The sequence below is a fragment of the Coloeus monedula genome (assembly GCF_965178545.1).
Source record: "Coloeus monedula genome assembly, chromosome: 3".
NCBI classification, from domain to species: Eukaryota; Metazoa; Chordata; class Aves; order Passeriformes; family Corvidae; genus Coloeus; species Coloeus monedula.
Window position 1 is genome coordinate 16,782,200 of NC_138783.1, and position 19,555 is coordinate 16,801,754.

At 41.8% G+C, this 19,555-nt stretch overlaps 1 protein-coding gene across 10 annotated transcripts in view; it reads left to right on the plus strand.

The window, feature by feature from the left end:
* The first annotated feature begins 5,506 nt into the window (after positions 1–5,506).
* EMSY (EMSY transcriptional repressor, BRCA2 interacting) overlaps positions 5,507–19,555 on the plus strand; it is a 44,211-nt gene continuing 30,162 nt past the window's right edge. For 8 of the 10 annotated variants that reach the window (XM_082279247.1, XM_082279251.1, XM_082279250.1 and 5 more), the window contains exons 1-6: positions 5,515–5,626; positions 6,651–6,759; positions 10,186–10,285; positions 10,928–11,002; positions 13,237–13,412; positions 14,647–14,799. In XM_082279247.1, coding sequence (XP_082135373.1) covers positions 6,690–6,759; positions 10,186–10,285; positions 10,928–11,002; positions 13,237–13,412; positions 14,647–14,799 — 574 coding nt within the window. In that variant the 5' untranslated portion in view covers positions 5,515–5,626; positions 6,651–6,689. Of the gene's footprint in view, positions 5,627–6,650; positions 6,760–10,185; positions 10,286–10,927; positions 11,003–13,236; positions 13,413–14,646; positions 14,800–19,555 lie in introns of all 10 variants that reach the window. The other 2 variants (XM_082279249.1, XM_082279254.1) reach the window with 2 other exon arrangements.

Consider the following 19,555-nt stretch of genomic DNA (forward strand, 5'->3'; position numbering starts at 1 on the left):
GTGGAGCAATAACTTCAATACTTCGCCTTATTCCTTAGCTTCCTAATCTGAGAAGTGGCTTCCTATTCTGAGAAGTGGCTTTGCTTTCTTCCCAGCAAGTTTATATGTTCTTTGCCAATACAGCAAGCCACAAAGAGGATGGAGATTTGCATCTACCTCCCAAGATTGGAGAAGGTACCAGCTTTAATTCCTTCTTTGATATGCCACAGAATGACACAAGTGATTTTTTTCATTATCTGAGGTTATATAGTCAGGGTTTTGCCTCAAGTGTAGCAAAGTGTTTAAATAGATGCTCATCTCGATACACAGTGGCATTCTGATGAATTTTTAATGCTTGCTGAATTTAGATACTTTCAGCTCAGAAGCTGTTAGGATTTGTAAAACAAAAGCATTTGTTGAATAGAATATGTATTACTTATAATGGGGGAGGGGGGAAATAGCTATTGACTGGCAACACAAAGCTATCTTTAGTGAAAGTAATTGAAATATCTTTGTGAATTTAAATACAAGTAGTCCTAGGTGACAATCTTTCTGACAAGGCTGTGTATAAAAAGCTTCTCTGCAAGCTGCCAGCACCTAGACGTTTGTTGAGGCTTCTGCTTTTCTCTTAGCCAGGAGGAAAAATGTGATGGGAAAGTGTTTGAGGAGGAAGAGAGTTTTTAGTAGTGGTCTGAGGGCAGAAGAATGACATTAAAATAGAGATGCTTATGTCAGGAAAATGTATTGAGTCACTGAATAACCTATTAGGAGAAGGGGAAACTCCATTGGAAACAAAAAAAAGGCCAAGAAATAATTTAACTTCTGTTAAAATCTAAGATATTTCTCTCTTAGGCAAGACATGGAAGATACCTTAAACTATACTTAAATTCCCTAAAATTTGAAATTATCTACAGTGTTGCATTCCTCTTAGTATCAAAAGCACAGTGGATTTCTTACTTCTTTCTCAATTTCTGGCAGACTGAAACAAATACAATTTTTCCCTTGATTTTCCAATCAAGTAGCAGTAGCTGTGCCTGGTTCCCATATAGTACCAAGCTGAAGCACCTCTCTTTTAGTCATGAAAGGCTGTTCTGAAGAAAAAGGATCATTGCAGAACCTGTATCAGTCAGGGTCTAGGGATGTGAGGGGAGATGCAGTTAATAACCCATCAAGAACTACAGCGAGGCTGCTCCATTCATTTCCTATGAGCTCCCAAAGAGCTGAGAAGCACAGCTTTGTCCTGGTTACTCAGGCTGCATACAAATCACTGCCCTGGGAAAATCACAGCTCTTCCACGGGCCATCAGAAAATGTGGTTAATTAGACCACTGTGTGTTATTGATGAGATTCATATTACTTAAGCCAATAGGGTATATGAAATTGTTGGGCTGTAGAGAACATAACAGAAAGTAGTAGCGATTGATGGTCATTTATTTCCCTTTCTGGAAGGAGAAACAGATTTTGTTTAAATGCATATAATTGAGCAAATTCTGAAAAAGACTACTCAGCAGTATGCTTTTAGAAAATTAATCATGGAATCCCAGGGTGGTTTTGGTTGGAAGGGGCCTAAAAGATCGTCTGGTTCCAGGCCCCTGCCATAGGCAGGAACACCTTCCACTAGACCAGCTTGCTCCCAGCCCCGTCCAACCTGGCCTTGAACGCTTCCAGGCATGGGGCAGCCACAGCTTCTCTGGGCAACCTCTGCCAGGGCCTCACCACCCTACAAATAATGCCTAGCTTTTATGTATCATTGTCTGTTGTTAGTTTGTAAAATGCATTATAAAAGTGGGAAATTAAGGCACAAGAGAGGTCCCAACAACTTGCACAGTGTTGCTCATCAGGTCACCACCAGATTTGATCATTTGAGTTCTTAGCTCCCCTTGACCGACAAAACAAATTAATTTCACTTGTGGGTCTTTTACACTGTTGAGCTTTGCTTCCTTAGGAAAGATGATGAAATGCTGCTGTCAATGAGTTTGCCTTTTGTTTTACTTTATGGACACTCAGAAAGTGCTCTAATTTTGGGCCTCCTTAAATGATGACTCAGAGAGAGAGGATGTAGGTAATGAGAACTGAGAAAATTATTAGTATCTCTGAGGCACCTAAGGCTACAAAAAATGCTGGCATTTTCACACTGCATTTTCTTACTTTACCTACATTTATTTTATATGAGTTTAGTGAGAGAATGTGGGACATTTAGCTATGTTTCTGTATTAATGAAGTATGTATTGAGTAAGCCTAATTGTCTTTTTTTCTTCTAATTTTTTTCATCTATAGCTGGAACACTTGATATTTTGGTCTTCAGGCAGAAAAAAATGCTGTCAAGTCTCAGTCTCCTGGGTTAGGCTAGGAGATCTGAGCCAGCTGTGTGTAGTCATTCTGAATCCAGATAACCCTTCATCAGGTTTACAGAAAGACCTTTGCTGTTCTTGGACTGGTTAAGAGAGCAGTGTAGTGATTTTTATTTGATGTGGGATTTGACTCAAGAAGACCCTCCTGACCAGACCCTGCTGGGCTTGGGGGTAATTCTCGTGCATCTGCTAGGACAACCTTGGTTATTGATCGAAGCTGATCAACCGCTGCAAGGCTCTGGCCTTTTTATGCTTTTCAGGACTCATTATTTATGTGCTTTGAGCATTTTTTTACTTTGTCCATACTATCGCAGCCCTCCTGTTTTTCTGGGTAATGGAGAATTGATTGTAGGCTAGTCTGAAGTAAATGGTAACATCATGGCTTTGACTACAAGGAAAATTTGGCTTTTGGACTTTCTGAACCTCTCATACATCTCCAAGTCTGGGTCTTCATCCTTAATAAAAATAAATACTCTTGGAAATCATCTTAGGACATCTGAAGAAATGCAGCAATCACAGCTTCAGACACTTCATACATACATAACTGACTCATTTTTTACATCACTTTTCTGTTCTGTGTGCCAAAAGAAATGAAGCAAATACCATTTTCTTGAATACATGCATATGAACATATATGAGTGTCAGTGTATGTCTGTCCACCTTACGCACAGTAACTTTTGATTCTGTTGGCTACTTTCATCTGTGCTGGAAAAAAAATTAGAGAGCTAAAAACAAATACAAAATAGATCTAATTACGTTTAATGAATTTAGCTACTAAGCAGGTCTGAAAAGTATTTCTGCTCTCTCTGAGCTGCATCGTCAGCACTGATTTCACTCAGAACAGAGCACTTTCATAAACACACAAACTCAAACATAACATGCAGCTAAAATCCAGATCTTAGTTAGATACCTTTTCTTTTAAAAGGCTGGTTTTGTAGTTTCTGCTCATGGAATAATTTATTCTACAAATACAGGGGCTGGCTGTTAAACATCTTGGGTGCAATAAAACTGATACTCTGTTACAACTGATGAATAAACCTCTAAAAGGTTATATTGTGTTAAGTGGCAAGGCTGTCCTTGCCTGTTACTGTTGACTAGAGTAGTTTGACTAAAGGACACATTTTGAGCTACCTGGTCTAGGGGAATGTGTTACTGTCCATGGTAGGGGTTTGGAACTGGATGAGCTTTAAGGTCCTTTCCAGACCAAACCAGTCTGGGATTCTGTGATTTTTGGAATTTGTGATTTCCTTTCCAGTGGAGTCTCTAACCTGGCAAGGAAAACTTCAACTTCTGGCACAAACCTGCATCTTCCCATTTGTGCACATCTTAGGACATTTATTAGGCAATAGTATGCAAAGATGATGCTACTTGCCTTCAGCTCATTCTTGTTTAGGAAGGCATTAAAAGGAGAAAAAAAAAATTCTAGCTGTCTTGTGCTGCTCAGCATAGTTGTTTTTAAGTACTTGACATTTATACCACTGTGAAGAATAATAGGAAACTGCAAGTGAGAAAAAATTCATCTGTGATCACAGGGAAGAAACATTTCTATCTATAAGGAGGTGGAAAAAACAGCTCTTGCGGATCTGCTGGAAATAGGTGTTGCGATTCAGTGCACACCATCCATCCTCCTCGGGAAAGGTCCAGCTGTTTCTGGCATTCTGAAAGCAAACTGTAGCACACGATTTTCTGGGAGAGGGCAGAACGAGGAGGAGCCCTTCGTTACTCTTCACGAAACTGCCTGGCCCCAGGTGCCCGTGTCCAGAATGCATCCAAGATGGGAAGCATGCTAAACAAGTGCTGCAGCAAAAATGGAGCCCTGTGAGATAGAGAGCCGGGAGCAAGCCTCATCCCGAAGGGGTTTGGGTGTGATTTTCCAGCAATTTCCTTGCAGGTAGTTTTATGCATTGGATTCTTTTATACTTTCTTGCTGCAACATGCAGCCACAACTGGATGCATTGCTTTTCAGCTGCACCCCAGAGACATTTTATCTTCCATTTCTAATTTGATCTGAGGACTTTCAAACAGATAAAATTTACTGCTTTTCATGGAAATCTTCAGGAAAACAAGATGTAATCACTATAATATTCAAAACGGCAGCCACACCCGGGACTCTAACACTAGCACTCACGGTGTTGGTGTCAGGAAAATTAATTCACAAACACCAGAGGTTTATGTCCAAAAAGGAGACAGAGAAGTCCTGTTACTTAATTCGAATAAAGGGAGAGGCCATGGGGCATTCCCCTGGGGTCTCTTAAATTGTTAGAGGACACAGCCGCCTTTCTATCCTAATTTCCCGGCCGCACTTCCCTCTCTCTTTCCCCACTGGCTGAGATACTTGAGAGGTACAGACTTCCCGAATCGCTTAATACAAACCCCCTTTCTAATGTGTACCCCTCCCCGCCCCCAATACTTTTCTTTGTATCTGTTCTTTTTCTCTAAATCCAGGGATTAGCACCATGTTGAATGAGTAACAGTCTGTGTCAATTTAGTGGAATTCCTGTGGAAATTCTGGTTCCTCCCACTGCTTCTTTCACCTCTCGGTATCCGGCTTTATCTACCAGCAGGCCCATAGTTTGTTTGTAAAGACACCTCCTTCTTATTCCTTTCAATGAGGTGCAGGTGGTTGCTGTACTCGGGGAGCAGAAACACCCCGGAGCAGCTACGAGGGGGCTGTAGGCGCAGAATTTATTTAGGGAACCCTTATTGTTCTCTACACGCGGTTCGCTACAGCCCCGCGTGCCACCGGCGTCCGTTTTAAGTTAGAAAGGTGCAAACGGCCAAATGGCGTCGGGGTGATGTTCTCTCCTGCCAGATTTCGTTCCAGGAGCGGTGACCAGCTGTTAATTCCTAGAGTTCGGGGGTACGCGACTGCGTTCGAACCGCGCAGTGCGCCCCAGCCCGGGCAGAGAACGCGCGGCGTGTTTTGTCCCCTCCGCCTACCCGTACCCGGCCGCCGAGCCATGGCGGGACGGTGGGCGCCACTTCCCACGCGTCGAGAAACACGGAGAGAACTATCACTCCCAGCATGCTCCGTGTCGTCGCGCATACGCAGTGCTCACTCGAGCGCCATCTTGGCACCCACTTTCTTCCATCTCCTCACGCTCGAGCGGCGGCAGACACTACAATTCCTAGCGTGCCTCGCGGCGTCCGCGCATGCGTAGCGCGCTCACCCGCCATCTTGGCCCGAGTAAACGCCGTCGCCGCCGCCACTAAACAAACCCGAGCGCGGCACCAGTCAACGGGGGGGGGTGGTGCGGCCGCTGTGGAGCCTTCGATGTGCTGGGCACGGTCGGGCAGGTGGGTCCCGCTCCTCGCCCTACCCGCGGCGGTCCGCCTCGGGGAGAGGGGCAGCTCCGCTTCCCCGGACGGTGGGGACCCGCCGCCCCCTCACGGGCCCAGGGCAGAGCCCTGGTCCCCGCCCGCCGCCGCTGCCGCTCCGCCCGATGCGAGAAGGCAGCGTCAGCCGCGGCCCGCTCCCTCCCTCCCTGTCTTTCCCCGATCCCGGCGTGGACTCAGCGCCGCTGGCTCCGGCCGGTCCCCCGCGCCCAGGGCCGGGGAAGGGCGGACGGGGAGTGCCCGGGTGGCGGCTGCTTTCGGGCGTCCTTGTAGGAGACCCTCCCCCCCCGCCTCCAGCCCCCCGCTGGGAGCTGCGACGGCGCCAGGGCTTTTGTTCCCGGTGCCCACCCCTCCCCACCCCCCTGTCGTGCCGTTCCCTGCCCGGCCCAAGCCCCGCTTGCCCAGCTCCCCGCCGGCTGCTCTTTTTCCTTTATTATCCTCGTCTCATCGGGGAGATGCGCCCTCTCTCCCCGCCATCCCCGGAATCTCGCTGCGTTGGGATCCGGCAGGGAGGTGTTCCCGCGTTTGGCTTATTTTTTGCGGGGAGGGGGCTGGTGTTGGTACGTGGAGAGCAAATTTTCACACAGGATGTTTTTTACCATCCTGTCATATAATGTAGGCTGGAGCAAAATACATTCCCCGGGGGAAAGGGGGAGCGTGCGGTTCACTGGAAGAGTTCTTTTAATAGGTACTCTGTGCCTAAAGAGAGGGAGGAGACTTGAACATTAATTCGGGGAGCGTTTCAGCGTTAGAAAAAATGCTTGAGAAAGAGATAGGAAACTCCGCAAACAGGCTTGGGCGATGCATTTGAGCGAGAGAGTATAGGAAGTCCATGCCCTTGTGAAACTGCCGAATTCCTTCATGCCACTACAAAGGATGGGAGCGAATGTGTCGGTGGAGTTGTGAGCAGGCTGAGAGGAGTTTACATTAATCGGCTTGGGAAATCAGTAAATCATGGGCTTGAGCGTTTATATTTCTTTTCCAGCGAGGCTGAGCTCTGTGGGAGCACAGACACAAGGGAAGGATGCCTGTGGTGTGGCCAACTCTTCTGGACCTCAGTAGGGATGAGTGCAAGAGGATCCTTCGCAAACTGGGTACAGTAAGATACAGTTTGTGGGTCTGTATTTTGCCCTTTTAAGATTTGCCTTCATGCTGCTTACATTAAATATTTTAATAGGTCTACAGGCAGCTTGCAAGTGATTTCCTGCGTTTTCCATGTGTCATTGGTTTGACAGCCCTGGCTTAAAATTGTGTTTGGCAGACACTCTCAGCCCTAGCAAAACAAGTAGAGAAGAATTGGTTTAGTTTGGTTGAATCTCTCTTGGATGCCCTAGCTGCAATGCTGCAGGGCTGGGGGTTTTTTTGTCACTATTAACATGCAACAGGATTTTCTGTGAAAGGAGAGCCTTTGGGGTTGCTTTTTGTTTTGTTGTGTTTCTTGGTTGGGTTTTTTCCTCAATTCTGTATTAGAAACCTTTTTGTACCTCAAAAAAATATAGAGGAATCCTGGTTTAACTGGCACTGTAGGGCTGAATTCAATTATTAAAGTTACTATTGTGAAGACATAAAACAGGATTTAAAAAGATGTTGTTTGTGATTTGCAGTTACGCAGGTTGTCAGGGAAGTGGGAAAACAATGCCCTTGCTCAGCTGCCATAAGCACAGGAGCCTTTTTAATTGTTTCAAATGTAGCTCAGTATTTGAGGCCTCTGCTCAAGAGATAGACACTGGGAGATATTTTTGTGCTCTGCCCTTGTAGATCTAAGTATATGAGGAGAGATGTTTCTGTGTTTTGGAAAGTAGTAAAAGCATTTGCTCTTTCCTCACACATCTGTTTTTGGCTACTGCAGGAGAGAGAATCCTTTGTTAGATCTTTGATCTGATCCGACATAGTTGGTTTTGAGTTCTTAGGGCTGAATTTATGTAATTAAGGGTTTGGGGTTTTGCCAGTTAAATGATGCATAATACTAGAAGGGGAAAAAAAAAAAAGCCTTAGATTTTTCAGACTTTCTTCTTAAGACCATAATCTAGGAGATGATGTCCGGAAGAAAGTTGAGGCTCCCTCTAACTTCCCATGACTGTCAAGTGACAGCTTTTCTTGTTTTCATTTTGCTTGAATGCTAAGAGACAGTGTGCTGTATTTCTTAATTGTGCCAAAGTTCTCATACATTGTGAAGCCATTGACTTTATTTTTTGAGAGTTGAGAATTTATCTTCCCTCCCTTTGCCCTTTTTCTTTCATTTCTTGGGAATATGGGATTTGCGTTCTGTTGAAACAGTGATGCAGATGTTGCACGTGACATTGCAACAAGCTGTGCTATCTGTTAAGGTGACAGCCCTAAGTCTTGAGCAAGGCTCAGGAAGTACAAAAACTAGGAGACAGTGCAGAATACCAAAAGCTTTTGACCAGATCTGTGCTACTAAATTTCATTAATGTAGCTGTGCTGGCTGGAAGCATGGAAAAAAACTTGCAGCCGAGCTGATGGTGGTGTGCTGGCAGAACCTTGCTGGTGCAGCTGAGCCAAACAGAACTGCAGCTACACCTCCTTCAATGACATAACCTAGGCTGACAGGAAGGAAAAAAAAAATCATTTTTGTTTTGCTGGCATGAGCTGTCCCCACAAGGGGGCCCTGCCAGCAGGGTAAGGCTGAGGCAGTGCCTCCCTGAGCGGAGAGGAGGCGCACCACAGGACTGGGGAGTGAAGGGAACAGGCAGTGGAGGCAATAGCTGTATGACACTCACATCCAGCAATAGCCATTTGCTTTAGAGGGTCCTGCTTTTCCAGCTCACAGCCCAACATCTCATTTGGCTGATAGTACAGCAGTAGTGGGAATACTCCATAAGGAGTGAAGCAGGGATGTAGGTGAGGCTGAAATGCATCTCGAGGTATGCAGGACCTGGTGCTGATCGTGGTTTATTACTGAACGAGGTGATGATTGTAGCACCTAACACTAGCAATAATGATATTTACTTCCCAAACCCATTTTAGGTATTTCATGTGTTTTGCGTTGGAAAGAGAGCACACCACTAATGATCGCTGCACAGACACAAGGGTGAGGAAGTTACAGCTGATCTGTAATCCTTACTAGCTTCCAAAAGACCAGAATGTGCATTTTTAAAGCTCTGGTGTAGAGGATCTTTATTTACCATGCAGAAGGAAAAAAAGTTTGCCCTTGATAAGTAATTATATGGTTGCATCTGAGAATTACTTTTAAGTTGTTAACAGAGGCAAATAATTAGTATCGTAAATATTGTAACATGGTTGTCTAAATAAATGCTGATATTAGTAATAACCAGTTCATTAATTAGTGAATGTTTTATAACTGAAGCTGAAAATGCTTCTGTAGGTCACTCAGCATCCCTGTGCAGGCTGCATAGTTAACCAAAATGACTCTGCTTTTTGTTTTGTCTGCTTAATCGGGACAGGGGAGCAGGATTTCTTTTCAGCACAATTCCTTGATTTCATTTCTAAATTAGCTCTTTGGAATCCTAAACTGAAAGCTTTTCAGAATAGCGCCAGTCTTTTCTTTTGCGGCAAACTTCAGTAATGTTAGGCTTTGGCCTGCACCTTTTATTCTTGGTCTTGGTTAACTGGGATCTGTTGTGGGGTTGTTTGGGTTGGCAGCTGAAATAGGGGTGTCAAATGAAAGGCACCTATGTAAGGATCAAACAAATTTGTGTTTCTGGTTTCCCTAAACCGTGTGAAGCTGACAATAGCAAGTCATTCTTTGGCAAATTAGCAGGCTCCATTATTTGCATTAGGTATGTCTTCAACCTGTTTAGTAGGACAAAATTTAAAAGTATTAGTAGCCTTTTATGGTTCCATTTTTTAAAACACTGATGGCATGACATCACAGTCACTTGGAATTTGACATTTCTGGTAAACCAGAGTTGCATTTTTGTGAGTTAGTCTTTGTGATGGCTCTATGTTTAAGAATAGCTGGATTGTTTCTTTTGTGTTGGGCAGGTTTAATTCTGTGTTTAATTTCTTTCAGATTCAAGCAGTTGTACCGTATCAAGTAAATAGGCATAAAAGATTACGATGATCATATTTAACAAACTAGAGCTGATGCTCTCCATGCTAATTAAGGAAAGGCATTACAAAAAACCCAGTTGTTCTAATGATGCTTTATTTCTTTTCCAAGCTAAGCTTTTCTATAGAACTCTTAATTATGTTATGTGTTAAGAGAATTCTGAACTACTCTCCAAACAGTTTCCTCAAGCTTTTAGCCTGAACTGTCAGGTCAGAGAGAGCTTGACACATTCATTTGGGTTTATAAACTAGATAATCCTCTCTGATGAGACAATTGTTTCATAGAAATGGTTTATGCTGCAAAGTAATTGGCTGGGAGAGTTCTAAATCATCAATCTCTTTCAGAAAAGCACTAAATAATTGAAAGACATGTTCCTCTTTAAGATTTTGAAAATTTACAGAATACTATCAGTAATGTGGAAAACATGGGGTTTTTTCCCCTTTGCTGTGAGCATTAAATAGAAATATTATTTGCTCTAATTCTTCAGAACTGGAGGCCTATGCAGGTGTCATCAGTGCCTTGCGTGCACAGGGAGACCTTACGAAAGAGAAGAAAGATCTTCTTGGAGAACTCTCTAAAGTGCTTAGGTAACCCTGATCTTTTTAGACTAAGACCTGTCCTGTTTTCTTTTATGGTGTTGCATGCTTTTTCTTTCACTGGAATCACAGTGTAAGTCTGAATTTGGAGCAGTAATTCTCCATGTTTCAGAGGTTTCATTCTTGTTCTGCTTAGAGTTTTTAATAAGAAAAACAAGCATGCTTCTGTTGTAGAAGTTTTACTGGTTTGTTGGTGCTTTATGGGATACTGAGTGTTAGAAGGATTACAGCCAGGTCATGCATGTACACTGGCTTGTGGTTTTGTCAAGGTAGAAGTTCAAGGTCTTTAAGCCCAAGGTACCTGAAGAAAGAATGCTGCATGTCCTGTGTGAATTTTTCTGCCATATCCTTTAAATGTATTGCTCTCATTAGGAGGTTGGATTCTAGCTGTTTTTCAAGGGCACCCTATGAGCAGTAATGTTCTTTTCATTCTTCAGTAATATTTTTGAGCAATAATACAGTTGATTCTTTGTCACTGTGATAGCAGGAGTTAAGTGACAATCTCTTAAATGTGAAGTCCTGTTCCCTCTCTTCTCTTAGATTTTTCATAAGTTTAATTTTAGCTGGAATTTTTAGATGAATGTTCATGTCTTCCTCTGATTAAAATATATTGCTTTATTGTTTTTTTAATAGTATTTCAACAGAGCGACATCGTGCTGAAGTTCGGAGAGCAGTAAATGATGAACGACTAACAACAATTGCACACAAGTAAGTTCCAGGTCATTTTGTCCGTGATTTCCAAAAGTGCCCTTTGGGAAATCCATTATGCCTTAACTGAATGTTAGAATTTTGAAGATTGATGGTGGTTTAAAGAACCAGTAGTTATAACACTGTATGGATGAAGGAATTACTGTATCAGATCTACAGGGATGTAGAAACAGTTATTTAGTACATTTTGGATCCAAGGCCATCCTGTTCACTGTGCAAGTATAATGTAAGAAGCAGTTTTTTAGCATGGAGACCTTTCTGTAAGATAGACCAGAAGAAACAGAGAATGAGAAAATAGAGAAGCTGCTAAGTAGGATGAACATGTTTGCTTTTTTTTTTTTGCTTGTTTTGCTTTTAGTTTTATTTTAATCAGTTTGGAAAGGCTGTATTAACTACATAGGAAAGACAAAGAGAGGGCAAGAGGTGGCAGATTAGTGGAAAACATGTATCAGCACAGAAAGGAAAAAATGGTCAGAGTAGAAAAAGCTGCAGCAAGCTGATGACATCAGTGTCCACCACTCTGCGATGCAGCTGCTGTGCTGGCATTAGCTGGGGTGGTTCCTCCTTGCATTTGCTTTCACAAGCACTACATGATTTTGAGAGGTGGAGGAGCAATAGATCAAGTGGTTATGTATCTTTCATGATTACTTAATAGTCTTACTATTAAGGACTGTCTTTAAACAGAGCTGCGTTGTAAATGTCTGTATTTTTTTCTTTTTCTGTGTTGCAACTGTTGATTTTTTTTAAGTTTGACTGTTGTAGCTTAGGTGTTCTGAGGAGGAAAAAAAGGAAATTATATGAATAGCAGGACAGTTGGAGTTAGCAATTGTTTGATACAAGACTAGTCAAAATCAGCATACTGGTTTAGTGCTGTAGAGGGACATTTAAGTTTTAATGTTCAATTTTAAAGATTTAGAAGTATGCTGTTCACCAAACAAAACCCACCAACTTCTTACCCCCCTTTAAAAAAATGAGAGGGAGGATAACGAAAAGCATTTAGTTGTCGTATCAGGATTCTTTTCCTGAATCAAGTTTTCCTTTTAAGTAGTACTTCTGGTCTTAGCATTTTGCAGAACTCGAATAGTTTGTTCTGAGGCGTTGCACTTCAATGAAATACTATAATCCAGACAAGGTGCAATTTTGAAGTGCTGCTTTTCTTTATTTCTTTTCTTTGTTTTCCTGTGGTGATTCCTTTTTAGTGATGGTTGGTAATATAGTATTTCACTTACATAATTCTCTTAACTCATTAGTAAAGCCTACTTTGCTAGCCTTTGTGCCCTTTATTTTTTTTTTTTTAAATGTATTTTTACCTCAGCTTATGTAGCTCTCTTTCTCTCTTTATACAATATGCATATGTATGAGGAATGCTGAAGCATTTCAAGATTTATCAACAGAGCAGATACTCTGCATTTTACAAACTACTTTGTAGTAGCTCTTGCTGCAACTTGCTTGAAATATTTCATGTGAGAAGTTATTTTTTTAGAATATATTAATACATTAAATGGGTTGATTTGCTTAAGAACATTACAGCGTTGAAAAATAATTTGCCATTTTGGTTTTGTTGATTTGACAAATGACTCACGTAAAACAGTCAAAAATACTTCCCCATCTAGATAAGAACAGTGTTTTTATGAAACATTCTAGTGTGGATGTAAGTACTAAAGTTAAGAGCTAATTAGAGCAGAAGACTGCTTTCTGTTTAGGAAGATGCTCAGGGTGTATTTAAATAATTTCATGTTCTGTGACCTTGTTTGGGAATACTTAAATAAACATCAGAAATGCTTCTGTTCAGGTGAAACAAAATTTGCCTTAGAAGCTAAGAGTTTTTCCCTGTAACATAATCCATTTCAATAGTCTTTTATGAAATCTATTTGGTTTATTGGCATTTTCATATTACAGAAGTAGAGAGTTGGTATACCAACTCTGCCTGAATAGTAGCTTACCTAATGTGGGGTGTTTGAGTATGGCATTCACACACTTCTGGCCCTTGAACAGCTCTGTAAAACAGAACAATGAAAGAAGAATCAACTCTTTAATTTAAAATGGGAGGTTTTCTATATGAGGTGACAAAAATGGAAGGGCTTTCATGAAATGAAGGAAGTTGTGTATTAGTGCTCTAGTGTGTCTTAAACTGCCTTTTAGACTTGCACTATGGGAAAAAAAAAGTATTTGAGTAAGATACTGAATATTTGGAAACTTGTCAAAATACTTACAGAATGTGCATTTCTCTTTAGTATGTCTGGACCAAACAGCTCTTCCGAGTGGTCCATAGAAGGCCGTCGACTGGTGCCACTGATGCCACGACTTGTTCCACAAACAGCTTTTACTGTTACTGCAAATGCTGTTGCCAATGCAGCCGTTCAGCACAATGCATCTCTTCCAATTCCTGCAGAAACTGGGAACAAAGAAGGTGAGAGAAGGATGGGATTCTGCTGCAATCTATGGGAATGTAAAAACAATGTCACAGTGGAAATTGGTGTTTTAGATTTAAAGTGTTAAATATAAAAGCTATTTTTTAGAGGCCAGGTTGGATGGGGTTTGGAGCAACCTGGTCTAGTGGAAGATGTCCCTGCTGATGGCAGGGGGCTGGAACTGGGTGAGCTTTAAAGTTCCTTCCAACCCAAACCATTCTATGAACCTATGAAAAAAAATCCAAATCTTTCTTACAAACCTTATTCACAGAAATATAAAACACCCCTTATTTTAAAGAACCCTTTGTGGTATCTGCAGCATTAATCTGACTGCTTTGTGTTATTGACACTCTAGCAACTGAAATATAAAAACAATCCAGTTTTTCAGGAAATGACATTTGCTGACTAATTTATTCAGCTCTGTAAACTTTAAAAACTTGGACTAATGGCTTAAGATTTTGTAAAGTTCTGTGAGTGATGAAAGATGTTTCAGAATGTTTTATTTTAAGAATGCAGGTAGGTTTTGGTGAAAGTCAAGAAAATACTGCTTTGGGTTTTTTCCTTCCGATTAAATGTACTATGTAACAGGTAAAAAGGTTGCTTTCTGCTTCCCCTGTGCTTTTAAATAATGGTAGTACACATTCCAGCTAGCTTGGCTGAGCAGGCTTGGATTATGCTTCATACAAGTGGAGCATGTGTAACACTGCTTGAAAAAAGCTGTTTTATCCTGGTTTTGTGATAAATACTGTATCATTGTGCTGTTACTTAAAAGCAATAGTTTAAAAAAGCAGTTTAAAAAAGCTGATTAGCACAATCAGTTCTTCACTACTGGTTTTTTCAACTGGTGTACTGTTGAGTAGAAGCAATAGCACTTTTCTGTCAGTTCCTAGTCATTTACAGAAAAGCAAAAAGATTGATGTATTGAATTAATGCTAAAATTTAAAATAACAAATTATAAAGTAAAACAAAGATCAGTACAAAAAGAAATCTCACATTGGCAGTAGAGATTTTTGGGGATGGGAGGTTAGATTTCTGTGTTGTCTTTGAAGACCGTTAATTCCGTGGCCATGCTTAGTTCAAATTGGGGAGTATTCCACAGTAACAGGATTGCAGAGGCAAATACACAGATAATGACCCAATAAGCCTTTGGCTTCCATTTCATTTGAAAAATAGTGATAGAATAATGGGATTCTGCACTTCAGTTATATGGAAGGTGTCTTTTCTCCTCTTCAGTGGTGGTTTGCTATTCCTACACAAGTACCACTTCAACCCCAACATCTACCCCTGTTCCAAGTGGCAGTGTAGCAACAGTGAAGTCCCCCAGACCTGCCAGTCCAGCCTCCAATGTAGTCGTCTTGCCAAGTGGAAGTACTGTTTACGTCAAAAGTAAGTGATACTAGCAACTGATTAACAAAAGGGAAAGAAAGGGACAGTGTGGCTGAAGCATAAGACTGAATTAAACACTCCAACCTTGGACAAGTCATTTAAGGCCTTTGTGCTTTCGTTTAGTCTAGAGAATGAATTTATTGCTTCCCTTTTTCGAGAAATAGTGTTCAGGATAAATCCACTCACTGCAAAATGCTGTAAGGAGCAGTAAAGCTGCAAGGACAGCAAGTGAAAAATATTTTGAAAATTAAATATAGACATTTCTGTATATCAGTGAATTTCTGATCCATCTTGTTGAGAACTAATGCATAGTAGTCATTACTTGAGTTAGAAAAGGTTCCTCTTTTCCACTTTCACAGTTGATGTGGAATTTTTTTTTTTTTTTTTCTTTGAATGCAGTTTGGCAAGGGTTTGTGCTTACATACTGTGTCTGGTAATTTTGTGATAAATGGAAGTCAGTCTTGGTGAGGCTTGTGTTTCTCAGCAGCTGCGAAAACTTCATATGAATTCCTATCAGATACCCATCTTCACATATTTAAATCTGAAAATTCAGGACATAGAATCTAGAAACAGTCTTTTTTCTTGAGAGTGTGTATGTGTCCCTATCTTTGGCTAATAAGTCAGCTAGTTCTAAAAGCGGATTATGTTCTCATATATACGCCCTTGTCATGGGTAGTTTTATTTTACTGTTAAAATGTTTCCTTCCATTCTTACTTGATTCTATCAAAATAACAAAGATTAATAGTGAAGTAGATAAATGCTTGCTCTGTATACCTTTAATATTTTAAAATCTATTTTAGTCTTTATGGTGTATGTATACATCTGTATAAGCTTCTAGGTAGTCAGAAATGCCACATAGTACATAAATATAATGTTAATTGCAAACAACCATCATTAATGGCTCTGTCAACCCATTAAACCCATTACATTGAGGTTTTTCATTTTTCTGATCTATGCACTAATCACTTGGCTTTCGTTTCAAGATTCAGGGGGAAATGTTCTTAACATCTTAAAATTTTATTGTAAACTTTAGTGAATTATTACATGGTAATGAGTATCAAATGAGTCTAGACACATGATACAGGGATGATCATTTTATTGTCTGTCCCTAAATTTAATTTTTTCCCTACTTCGTGTGCTTTGTTTTGTTGTTATTGTTTATTTTTTTAAAAGAAATTATGTGTCTTTCAGAGTATGTTACATCAGTCACATTAATTTTAACAAACCTACTTGGGAGCAAATTCAGGAGATCTGAGTTAGAGTCAGGACTTTGCCACTGATCTGTGGTGTAACCTCTTCCAAGTCACAGTCTGATTGAGTCATTAACCTTTCTATGACTCTTGCTTCCTTACTTATCAAGTGTGAGTTTCAGTCAAGCTGTATTACCTTTTAACTAAATGTCTGTGGAAAACTGTACAGCAATTGCTAATATGAAATGGTAGGAATAACATTCTTGCAAAACCCCAGCAGTGAAAACAGGAGGTGAAATGAGCTGTAACATAAAATAATAACATAAAATAATGCTCTACTAGTTTAATGTTACTTTCTTATGTCTTGATTGATTGGTTGATGGGGGTTTTTTGTGCATGAGGGCCACAAAGTTTCCTCTATTTCTTGGTGCCTCACCAAAATAACAACTGTGTCCTAACATCCTAGCTGCATGCAGATTTTGGATTTAAATGGGTTCTGAGATTTTTAAATTCCTGCACATGTTCAATATGATTAGTGCACTCACAGTAACACTTAAAAGCCTGTCCATAATAAACCTTAAAGTTACGTAATCAAATCTCTGCTTTATAGAGGGACATCACCTTTACAGAGGCTTGTTCAGGGCCATAAAGTAAATTATTGATTAGAGATTTGAAATTTAGTCTTGTAGATCCACACTTCACTTGTCCTGCTACAGGCAACTGAAGCTACATTTTTTAAGTTTGCTTCTCTTCCCTAGTTCAGTTTCCTGTCTCTGTGGATACAGCTGTTAGCCTTTGGAAGCATACCTGCAAATGAGCTGCTACTTCTGCTGAGGGAGAATACCATTTTTCAGAAATTGCCTATTGTGGTGCTGGGCAGTTTCTTGTCCATATTAGTTCTTGAATCTTCACTTTTTGAATGCCAGAATATTTAGTAATTTTAGTTAGAGATTGGCCATAATTAGATCTTGGCCCTAATTAGAGACTGACTACGAACGAAGTTTGCTTTGATTACCAGCAAGACTGCTTTTTGATGTGATGGTGTTCTTTGTAAGTCCCAGGCACATGGAAGAAGATTTTCAGTCATCTTCTCCATAGGCAGGATTGTATCTCTTCAGCTTCTCTCTGATTGTTTTTCTTTTTAAATGGTTTGACACAGGTTGACATGGTAAGCATAAATAATAGGATTGCAGATTTGTCAATGTTGGTAGAGACTTTAGAGGTCATCTAGGTTCAACCATCAATCCAGCACCAACGTAATTGCCCCTGAACTACCTCCCCAAATGTCTCATTCAGATACCTCTTGAACACTTCCAGACTTACTCCAATGCCTGACTACTCTTCCAGTGAAATTTTTTTTCTAATACTGAATCTGGACCTCCCCTGGCACAATTTGAGGCTATTTCCTCTTGTCCTGTCACTTGTTACCTGGGAACAAAGCCCAACCCCCACTTGGTTACACCCTCCTGTCAGTGAGTTGTTGAGATCAAGAATGTCCCCCTATAACCTCCTTTTCTCCAGTCTGAGCTGCCCCAATTCCCTCAGCTGCTCCTGGCACTCCAGACCCTTCCCCAGCTCTGTTCCCTTCTCTGGATGCACTCCAGCACTTCAATCTCTCTCTTGTCATGAGGTGCCCAGAAGTGACTCCAGGACTGGAGGTACTTCACCAGTGCCCAGCACAAGGAATGGTCACTGCCCTGGTCCTGCTGCCACACCAGTGCTGGTACAGGCCGGGTGCCACTGTCCTTGCCCAGCTGGGCACACCTGGCTCATATTCAGCCGGCTATTGACCATCATCCCCAAGTGCCTTCCTTCTGGGCAGCCCTTAAGCCCCTCTGCCCCCAGCCTGTAGCTCTGTATGGGGTCGTTGTGACCCAAGGGCAGGACCTGGCACTTGGCTGTTGGGGTCCCTCCCCCTGCCATGGAGCCCTGGGAGAGGGGCCCTGGGGGGGAGACACGGGGTTTCCCTGCCCCTGGTCAGCTTCAATTTAGAAGACTAAAATGGTGGGACCTCCAATACAAAGGAAAAGATTTCACTCTGTTTTAAGGAAACATTTAGAGTAGACTTAAGACAATATTTGTCTTTTTTCGTGTTTTGCAAGGTGCCAGCAATCTGCTCTTAGAGAGTTGTAGAGAGCAATAAAGTCCCTCCTCAGCCTCCTGTTCTCCAGACTGCATAAAAAGGCACATCTGATTCTGTCTTCAGCTGGTTCAGTGGTGTTGTTTCCAAAATTTCCAGGAAGTTTTGAGCCTTTTTTATTCTGTCAATATCACATCCTGCTAGTATATTTTGCAATGTTGATTTTCATAACTCCAGTTTTGCAGTGTTGGTCTTTAATACTGGTAACCATAGTGAGGCATAGGGGCTGCCTGCCTGATTGCTCAGTGAGCAGGATACCTCTGCTGTTACTACAACAAAACAAAATGTTGAAGTGGAACCTTGCAGCTGTCACCCCACATGATTTCATTGAACGCATCCTAAGGAAGGTGCCTCTCCCTAAAGACAAGTTGCTTTTGATCCGGAAGCATGCACAAACCTTCATTGCCCTTTGTGCCACAGATTTTAACTTTGCCATGTACCCACCATCAATGATAGCAACTGGAAGTGTGGGAGCAGCCATCTGTGGCCTTCAGCTTGATGATGGGGACAGCCTCACAGACCTCCTGGCCAAGATCACAAACACAGATGTGGACTGCCTTAAAGCTTGTCAGGAACAGATCGAGGCAGTGCTCGTGAACAGCCTGCAGCAAGTCCGGCAGCAGCAGAGCAACCCCTTGAAGACAGTGAATGAAGCTGACCAGGGACAGGGAAACCCCGTGTCTCCCCTCCAGGGCCCTTCTCCCAGGGCTCCATGCCATGCTCCTGCCATGGAGCCCTGGGAGAGGGGCCCTGGAGGGGGGACACGGGGTTTCCCTGCCCCTGGTCAGCTTCATTTCCCATTGGTTGGTTTGTGTTCCCTGGTGCTGATAACGCCAAGGACCCTGGGGTCCCGTGACTGTGGAGTTCCTGAGCAGAGCCCCGGCCATGCGGCTGGAGAAATAAACATCTCTGAAACATCTACCACGAATCTGTCCATATATACTTCTCTTTCCACGAGACTCCTGGTTTGATATATGCGTGTTACAGTAATCCCCGCTACAACAAACTGGTGGAGGAATGCGGGCAGGACACTGATCCCTGAGGAAGATTCGTGGGTAAAATAACCACTCTAGACCTCTCTCTTCTCATCTTGGTTTGGATATTCTCTCTGGACTATGGAAGAATCGTGGGAAATGGGGCTCTCTGAGCCACAGAAAAAAATGTATCTAGAAGTAAAAGGAATCCTTGAACAACAAAACAAAAAAGTAATGCAACCGGGAGATCTAGAACACTTTTTCATCTGGCTTTTCGAAAGTTCTCCGATATTTCTCGAGACTTACTTTTTGATATCGAACCTTCTGAATCTTGTGAGGGGTGTTTCTGGGACGAGATCTGGGATAAAGTATGGGATCAAAGAGAAGCTTTCCGTGCGTACCTTATAATCAGGGAAGCTCTTGAGGAGCATTTATATGGTCCCATTACCCCT